General features: G+C 54.6%; 1 protein-coding gene across 1 annotated transcript; it reads right to left on the bottom strand.

Annotated features, from left to right (window-relative positions):
- Positions 1–1,253: 1,253 nt before the first annotated feature.
- Positions 1,254–8,857, bottom strand: LOC147412430 (acrosin-like). The gene is made up of 6 exons (XM_086481419.1): positions 8,787–8,857; positions 8,274–8,474; positions 7,670–7,935; positions 7,238–7,383; positions 6,497–6,746; positions 1,254–1,273 (listed from the first exon to the last, which is right to left on the bottom strand). The coding sequence occupies exons 1-6, from the start codon at positions 8,855–8,857 to the stop codon at positions 1,254–1,256; spliced, it is 954 nt and encodes a 317-aa protein (XP_086337545.1).
- Between the last annotated feature and the right edge of the window lie 387 nt (positions 8,858–9,244).

A 9,244-nucleotide genomic window follows, 5' to 3' on the forward strand; every position in this document is an offset into this window, starting at 1 on the left:
TTGTGAGGATGGAGGGCTGCTGAGCCTCTCTGCAGCTAAACCCAGAGCTGATCGTGGCTGAACGTTCTCAGAGCTGCAGGCTTCCCCCTTCTGCTGTTCCCGAGGCTCGGCTCCTGGAACCAGCTCGAGCTCTGGACGCCTTGCTCCTTTTCTGGTCCACAAATGAACACCTCCAACACTTATTTTCTTACACATTCTTCTGAACCGCTTATTTCTGGATCGGGTCTGCTTAATGCTACATGCCTTGCGGAGAGCATTCCGGGCTTTCCGAACGCTCCTTGCTTACAACCGCCTTATGCAGCTTGGTGGCTGTTTTCCAAATTTCATTTTTGTTCTAAGGGTACAATCCCATTTCAAGACAGTTTGCAGAAAGTCGCGTGTCACGTGCTGACTTTACCAAAACGCAACAAGAGACTGATTCACCATTGGGGTTTCACCATTACTCAGTTCTAACACACGCTGAGAGATTCTTCTAACTGCATCACTGCCATGCACGCCACGATTACATCAGCAGTGACAGCAGCGTCCTCTGAAGGGGAAAACGATCCTATGAAGCAGAGACGAGCAACTGAGCAGTCTTTTTAATGTCAGAGGGACAGCAGCAAGAGACACACCTACACACACAAAAAAGCTCACCAGCTTTGTTATGTCCTGACCCTCTTCAGCAACACAGAACTTCTGACGTGCCATGAAGGAAGAAAGCGACGTTCCACCAAAACACAGGCTGACGGACAATCTGCCCCACGGATTATCTGGTAATTCCTACTTAGACAGGACAAAATAAGATTAGAACAGGCACAGTGTGACTGAGGTTTTAGAAACAGCGACCCAGAAGTTCCAACCTGTCAGTCCTACGCGCGCCCCACTCATTCGCCAACAGGACGAAACCCCCAAGGATGGTCGTTAACGTCAGGTAACGACACAAATGGGAACGTGCCCGTCCCTGGAACGGCAGCCCCGACCACTCGGTCCAACACCGAAACACCATCCCACGTTCGCTCACTCAGCGATAAACCCTTCTCTTCCACAATATACCATTAGAAATTAAATTATCTGAAATTGCAGGTTTTCAGACAATACAGATTATCTGTTTCCCTGTAGTGTCATACATTAATTTAAGCATGTCCATACTCGATTATGCCCAATTTTAATAACTTAAAATTGAATTTACAAGAATTTATGCTGTGGTAGGTAGGATGCTTGTCAGAACGACAACACAGAATACAAACAGCACCATAAAGCATTTTTGACCTCTAAAGGACGCATTTCGGGCCTGAAAATTATAACAAAGGTAAAGTCACGGGAGAAAACTTTAGTTTGGGATTTTGATCTTTCTACGCAACACATTTACTGCTGTACTCCTTCACCTATTATTCCTGATGCAAGTTAAAAGGAAATTAAAGCAAGATAACAGAAAATAAGCCTCATTCCACACCCGTGAATACATTAAGCTACCTGAACATGGATTTCAACCTCCTCATGTGTAAGTAGTTCTTGAAGGCAATCCACTGCACCTTGCTGCCAAAAACTGCCGATCTGTTGGGTGAAAGCAAGAAATTGCCACACGTTAAGACGCTGACACTAAGCCCCACACCATCCTCAACACAGGGGCATGAAAATAGGTGACTACCATTGAAAAACTTGGTTGAAAACACCCATCACTGCTTTGATTTGTCTACAACAGTTTAAACGTTACCTGCTCTTTGGGACACTAAAACTTTCCGTGTGACAAAGCCCACCAGCCAGTTCAGACGTTGAAGTGGCTTAGAAAGAGACGCTGCTTGCCAAGGCTGACCTTTACCCCAGGCCTAACAAGGTCTGTGTGCACAATCACCCAAAGCAGAACCCAAAGACACAGAATTACACTCGGAGATAACAGACAACAGGAAACACAGGACACTTTAAAGACTTCTGTGTTTCCCTGCAATATCTGTCTGCGTCCCAACCCCCAGGCCGATAAGCCTGTCTGTCTGAATCTATCCGTTGAACTGCTCCCAGCAATAAAAAGGTTTTCTTTAAGAACAAGTTCAAAAGTGAGCCAGTCGTTTCAGTAATTCACCTTTACTAAATGCACCATTCAAATGGGACTAAGGTGTGATGACACCCGAGAACGTTGTTTACGTACCAATTACCGACTAACAAAACCCCTAAACCACTCACTCCCATGAGTTGAGCAGCGGTAACAGAGGGTTTCCCTCACAGCTACCTGCAGAATGACAGAAACTTTTGCAGGACTTGAAGACTGACAATTTTCTGGCTATTTTGCATTAAGAAATCCAGGCCCCCCTTCTTCTTGCTGCTACTGCAAAACAAACTACCACTCCTGAGTATCATCCTGCCAACTACCGCAGCGTCCCCTCTCACAAAGATTTAATTCCAAGCACAGCTGCTTCTGAAGCATGGTCACTTCATAAAGTAATCCAGTGGCTCCTGGTAAAAGCCTGCCTTGCTGAAACCATCCTCCAGCTGTTCTCCCCATCCTCGCAGGCAAGAAAACACGCCAGCAACTAGCCTCAACCTTGGTGGGACTCAACAGCGTACCAGTTTGAGTAACTATCAGCTAAAACCTCTTCCAAGTCACCGTTGCTCACTGGTACTGTCTTGTGCAGCTCACAGGGTATGCAAAACGCAGGAACACCAGCATACAGTGCGGCTGGATACAGAAGACACGGAATAACCCTCTCCATGTAACCATGGTCTATGTACTGTACCTATAGGAAAAGAAAAGCTTTCCTGAAATAATTCAGTCAAGTTTACTCAGAGAACGCGTTCATTGACAGCATTCACTTCTCTGGGGGAAAAAATAACGGTCTGCTGAGAGCAGGTGATGTGATGAGGTGGAAATGAAGGAAAGGATTAAAAAACTGCTATGGCAGGTCAGAAGTTCACTTTCCAAACTTGTCTTGCAAGAGACCCCACGTGTTGTGCAATAACCCACAGCAGTTTAGAAGTGAAAGACATAAAGAATGCGTGAACCAGGCTGGAGTCAGACTTGCAAATCTACGTTGAAAGAGGGCAAGCAGACTCAGGAGTTTAGGTAGGATTAACTGCTCATTCGAAAAAGGAGCTCTGTACCTGTGCAGCAGAAAGCATTCAAAACACACAGCCAGCCCCGACTCTCTGGGTGGGAGGAAGCTAAACCCAAGTATTTTCAAAGCGTTCCACACATGGTAACACCAACAGCAAAAGAAGAAAAAACCTGCAAGGGATTACTTACAGGGGATCAAGGGGAGCTTTTTACTTAAGAACATTTATCATCACCAGGAAAACTACGGGAAAGATTGTGACAACTGAGATAGGTACGTAGAATTCATCTTTAACAGAAACGTTAACATCCGGACAGTTACCACACTTTTAAGCAGAATGAGCATCTGGATAGTCAGGTCAGCTGAATGAAAAAAAAGGTGTGATCATAAACTGACGGTAGACGACTGGATTATTTGCCTTTTTTTTTTTTTTTTTTTTTTTTTTTAACATACACGTGCGCCTGTTCATACGCACATGCCCCCTCCCCCCATATAATCAAACTTACCTGGAGATAGGCACTGCTGAGTCCTACAACTCTACCTCGATACCACATGGCACCTGGTCCTCTTACAACACCAGCTTCTCCCTTTGCCCAGCAGTAGGGTTGCAGAAGACCAAGGCACTGGAAGTTACTTTGTATGTCAGTCATCAATCGGTTTAGTGCCGTTTCTGGGGGTGGGGGGAGGAATAAAAAAAATCAATTCAAAATAGTCTATAACATAGTAGTGCAAATGATTTCAGTCACCAAACCCCAGCAGATTCAGGTGAAGACCTGTATAAACAGAAACCACACGTGCTGCTCCAAAGAATATTTTCCAACACTGATACAATCTGTATGTTCGACGTCCAGCATATGCAAACACGCTACTGCTCAAAACAAAAAGCAAACTGCATTCTAATTGGGAAGCCATTAGTATTTCTGGACTCTCATCTCAGAGAAGGAGAGTCTGTAAATTTTGCAATCGACACCTTGACAGCACTAGTACAAGAGCCTCTCCATGAGCAATGCAACAGATTGCCAGAGACAGCAGCAGGACACTATGAACCACCACCAAACACACGTCCAGACGACCCCCTGGAGACCGGGAAACTGGGTACTGAGCTCACGCGGAAAGGGGAAAGTCCATCAGTAGCTGAGAACCAGGCTAACTCCCAAGCATCTTTAGGCCTGCACCTTCCTCAACAGCGGCAAAGCATGCCACCAGCTCCGCGTTCCAAAGCCAAGCACTCGTGGCTGCACCCCAGACTGCCCAGAGAAACATTGTCAAACACATTTGACATTTTTGTCTGCTGCCTGAGCAGCAGTTGCTGATCCTGGGAAGGGAATGCCAGGCCTGTGAGGTCATTGTGCCCCGGACAGAGCAAGGACGAGAGCTGAGCAACTTGTTCATCTGGCAGAAAACAGCAAAAGGATAAGAGATGCTGGTATCTGCTTCTCCCTTCTAGAAACCTTGTGGGGGTAGATAACAGCCAAAGGAGGGAGCCTTGCTGGAGGCAAGAGGGCTCTGTTTGTCTCACGAGTGCTGTGCTGTTCTCCGGTGCCAGGGACGAGCCTGAGAACCGTAATCAAGAAGGATCGATCAGCATCGATGGAGCCAAGAAGAGGCGGAGATATAGAGGAGGAGCAAGGGCTGCTGCTGGACATAAAAAAGGGCTCCTCAGCACCCGAACTTTGGAAGCTCCCCCCACCAAGGATCATGATGATCGTTAGGACCAGCAGGATGCTGTCTGGACCTGGGACCATAGGGACGCCTTGGAACCGTGGTGGTAGCTATCCATCTCTGTCCTCTTTTCACTTTATTTTCTCCTTTCCTTTCACCCTCTTTCCCTATCACACACTACTTTATGGGCAAACAATAAAGTTTCGCTGTCTGATTTTAGCAAACCCCTTTGGCACGGTCACCTTAATTTTGGACTTTCAGATCACAGCAAACGAACCATCACGAGTCCACGGAGTGGACCGTGACACACCAATTGCAGCGAGAGAGAGGAGTGAGAATATGGGAGAGGAACAGCCCTGCAGGCACCAAGGTCAGTGCAGAAGGAGGGGCAGGAGATGCTGCAGGTGCCGGAGCAGTGATTCCCCTGTGGCCTGTGGTGAAGACCACGGTGAGGCAGGCTGTCCCCCTGCAGCCCGTGGGCGGTGGAGCAGATGACTGCCTACACCCCGTGGAGGGCCCCCACGCCGGAGTAGGTGGGTTCCTGAAGGAGGCTGTGACCCCGTGGGAAGCCTTTACCGGAGCAGGCTCCTGGCAGGACCTGTGGCCTGGGGAGAGAGAGAAGGCCACGCTGGAGCAGGTTTGCTGCTGGTGACCCCATGAGGGGGCTCACGCTGGAGCAGTCGGTTCCTGAAGGACGGCACCCCATGGAGGAGACCCACGTTGGAGCAGTTCGTGGAGAACTGCAGCCCCTGGGAAGGACTCACGCTGGAGAAGTCATGGAGGACTGTCTGCCGTTGAGAGGGGACCCCACACTGGAGCAGGGGAAGTGTGTGAGGAGTCCTCCCTCTGAGGAGGAAGGAGCAGCAGGAACAACAGTGATGAACTGACCACAACCCCCATTCCCTGTTCCCTCCCGCCCCGTGCCGCTGGGGGGGAGGAGGGAGAGAAATTGGGATCAAAGTTAAGCCCCGGAAAGAAGGGAGGGGTGGGGGGAAGGTGTTTTAAGATTTAGTTTTATTTCTCGGTGCTTCTCTCTGAGTTAATTGGTAATAAGTGACATTCGTTCTCCCATGTCAAGTCTGTTTTGCCCATGAGGGTAAATGCCGAGTGATCTCCCTGTCCTGATCTCAACCCACAAACCTGTTGTTCTATTTTTCTCTCCCCTGTCCAGTTGAGGAGGGGGAGAGTGATAGTGGCTTTGGTGGGCACCTGCCATCTAACCAGGGTCAAACCACCCCAGCCAGGCCCTAAGCACGGGCTTGCGTGCCTTAACGCGTGCCCCCACAGCTGTCTGCGTGGCACGTTGTTGTCTCCTGTCCTCTTGCGAGCCTCGGTGACCCGTCTTCTCCATCCCATGGGGGCTCCCAGCCCCCTCCCCTCTGTCCAGGCACCGTTTCAGCCCTTTGGTGTGACGCTTCCCCTTTGTGCCCGACTTGTCTGCCCGCAGCCTCCTGCCGCAAGGGCCTGCCGTGGAAGTCCTTGCCTTGCACAGGAGACTGAACTGGACTGAAGCGTGGTCAACTGTGACAACTGGTGACTTTATTTCAAGAACTAAGTCGAGCGCAGCAAGTGTGTGCCCGGAGAGGAGCGTGGGCAGGACAGAGCAGGCCTCTGGCACTGCGGCTGCCTTTGGATCTCAGCAGGCTTTGCCCCGGGAGGAAAGGGTGGTGCTACCCTGCAGTCTGCACTGGCTCCTGTTCCTCCTGCTGCTCAAGCCTTTATCCCCCTTAGGACCTGCAGGAGCTCCTGCAGCAGGTTAAAGAATTCCAGCAGCTTCTGCCGTGGAAACTGACAGGGCCTAAACCTGCCCGACTGGGTTGGGATCGGCCTTGGCCTCTGCACGGGGGCTGAGGTGAAGACTGGCTGTGGCGTTGGAGAAGCCGTTCCTGCTGGGCGCAGTCCCATATGCGCCAGGATCCAGTCGTAGAAGTGCTGCGTGGAGGTGTAGACTCCGGGCCGCTTGGCTCTGGCGCAGCCTTTCCCCCAGCTGGTCACCCCCACGAGCCAGAAGTAGGCAGCGTGCTTGTCTTGGCAGACGAGAGGACCACCGCTGTCCCCCTGCAGCGGAGCGGAGGAGAGAGAGAGGGTTCCAGTGTTGTTGGGTGGCCCCGGCAGCACTGTGGCTGGCCCCTTCTCTCTCCCAGCACCTGCCAGAGCTGTACCCACTGCCCAGAAAGGCTCTGCTCAGGTGCTGGAGCCTGCAGGACCTTGTCTGGGAGGGGCTGGTGGGCCTGCAAGGTCGGGCGCTCTCCTGTCTGCCCCAGTGGATCCTGGAGGTGTGGAAGGGGGACGTTCCAGGACTGGGATCCGGAGCTCTGGGCTGGGGCAAGAGCACTGGGTGGCCTTTCTGGGCAGAGCGCCGGGGCTCTGGGACAAGGCGGGCGCTGGGCAAGGGCCTGCAAACGGGGAAGGGGAGGCAAGCCCCGACAGTGGTGGGGACCCAGCGGCAGGAGGGTGACTTGCCGAGCGCAGCACGCGCCAGGGGACGTTTGGGCGCTGGCGACAGGGCTGCCTGTGCTGCTGGGGGCTGGCGCGGACAACACTCCTACCTGGCAGGTGTCGATGCCACCCTGCGGATAGCCGGCACACACGTTGTGGGGGTGGATGGCCCCTCTGTACCAGCGGCTGCTGTTGCAGAGCTTGGCATCGATGAGGGGGACCTGGGCCTCCTGCAGGACAGTGGTCGATCCTCCAGCTGTGAGCATAGGAAGGAGTTAGCAGCCAGCAGCCCTTCTGTTCCCACTTCTCCTCCCCTGTGTGGGCAAAGCCATTCCCTAGGGCTCGCCTTTGCCGCTGCAGAGGCCTTGTGCCGGGCTTGCCCTTCTGTCTCGCCTTGGCTAATGGCTCGGGCCCATCTCTCCATGGCCGTACATCCCCACAGCCCAACTCTGGCTTTCGCCGCCACCGCTGCCATAAGCCCAGCCCATCTCCCCAGTGTGCCGAGCTTGCCCTCGGGACACGAGCACTGTTTGGGAACTCACATCTTGCCGTGGTGGCACCCCACCCGCTGACGTAGCAGTTTGTCAGCTCTGACACTCTCAGCGAGGCGTCGGGCACACAGGCCAGCTGTACGTAGTAGCCGCACTGGACAGGCTGGTCCAGTTCCAGCAAGGCGATGTCATTCCTCTCCGTGCCGTTACGGTAGTGTTCGTGAACCACCAGCCGCTTGATGTTGCGCACTTGGGTCTCAGGGCCCGGCTGAGCCAAGTGGGTGGCCCCGATCACCACGCGCCACATGGTGACGTGCCTGGAAGGCAGATGGAGAGAGCGGTGAGAGGGAGCGGAGCCACGTGCTGCAGCAGCCCCGCGGTTCCCTGCCTTCTGCTTCCCAAGGCAGGGAGGAAAGCAGCACTGCGGAGGGTGCCACTGCCCTAGCACGCCTTGGGCACCAGGAACGTGGAGCTGGAGGCTGCTAGGAAGCGGTGGCATGAGCCCAGACTTCTGCGGAGCAGTCTCTCAGCTGGGCTCACCAGTGCCCTGGCACTGGGCGTACTGCAAGGCACCGGGATGGTAGGAGCTCGTGGGGCTGCGGACAGGGCGCCTGCTGGTGCTGTGGGGACAGCCCCCTTCCCTGCTCCTCCTTACCTGGCCCCGACGAAGCAGTGGGCTGCTGTGAGGACCCACTGCGGGCTGATGAGGGACCCGCCGCACACATGGCCCGTGCCCACTTTCCAGGGGTTCTGGATGCTGACGATCCAGGGCCAGGCCCCTGGCTGGGCACCCGTGCCACCCACCACGCGCGACGTGCCGGAGGGAGCCGCCATGGGCCGGAGCCCGCAGGTCCCGCTGTAAGAAGAAACTCATGAGTGTGCTGCTGGATGGCTGTGCTGCTGTTGAGGCTGAAGGTCAGCCGTCTTCCCTCCCCCCGAGGGGCTGCACGGACGGCAGGGCCAGGGAGCCCCATGGCTGTGCCTCCAGCCCTCTGTCCACTTCAGCCCCGTAGACGGCTTGTGCCAGCAGCCTGGGTGCTGGCAAGGAGCTGAGGCTCCCACAGGGGTTCGGGAAGCTGTGGGGTGGCCACAGGGGACACGCGGGCCCCCTCCAGTGAAGCCCGTCAAGGGCTGCCCGAGCTCCCTCCCAGAGCCTCGGCCCACTTACCCACAGCTGTCCCACATGCCGTGCGCGGGCCGGCACACGGCCAGCAGGACGAGGAGGGCGAGCACTTTCATTGCTGCCAGCGGCACGTGTCAGCGTCAGCTGCAAGAAGGAGGTCTGGTTGCCTCCAGCGCAGCCGCCGACGTACTGCCCGCAGCAGTCTCGCTGCCTCTGATGCCCTTGGCCCTGGGGCTGATGTCACAGAGCCGCCGTTTCTGGGCGTGGGGCACGGTGGCCTCTCAAGGGGGGGTGGAGGTGGGGGTGTCAGCAACATGGGGGGTTTCCAAGCAGGAGCGGCGGCGGAAGCTGGGATCGGACCCCCCTGACGGACCCCTGCTGAACACTCTGCCTGCGGGATGAGGGCATGCAGGCCCCGTGGCAGGCAGCGGCGCCTGCCTCCGAGCGCTGCCTGCTCACAGCCAGCAGGAAAAGAGCAAGCGTGGCAGCACGGCCTCTTTGGG

The sequence above is a fragment of the Leptosomus discolor genome, unplaced genomic scaffold (assembly GCF_034619465.1).
Source record: "Leptosomus discolor isolate bLepDis1 unplaced genomic scaffold, bLepDis1.hap2 HAP2_SCAFFOLD_41, whole genome shotgun sequence".
NCBI classification, from domain to species: domain Eukaryota; kingdom Metazoa; phylum Chordata; class Aves; order Leptosomiformes; family Leptosomidae; genus Leptosomus; species Leptosomus discolor.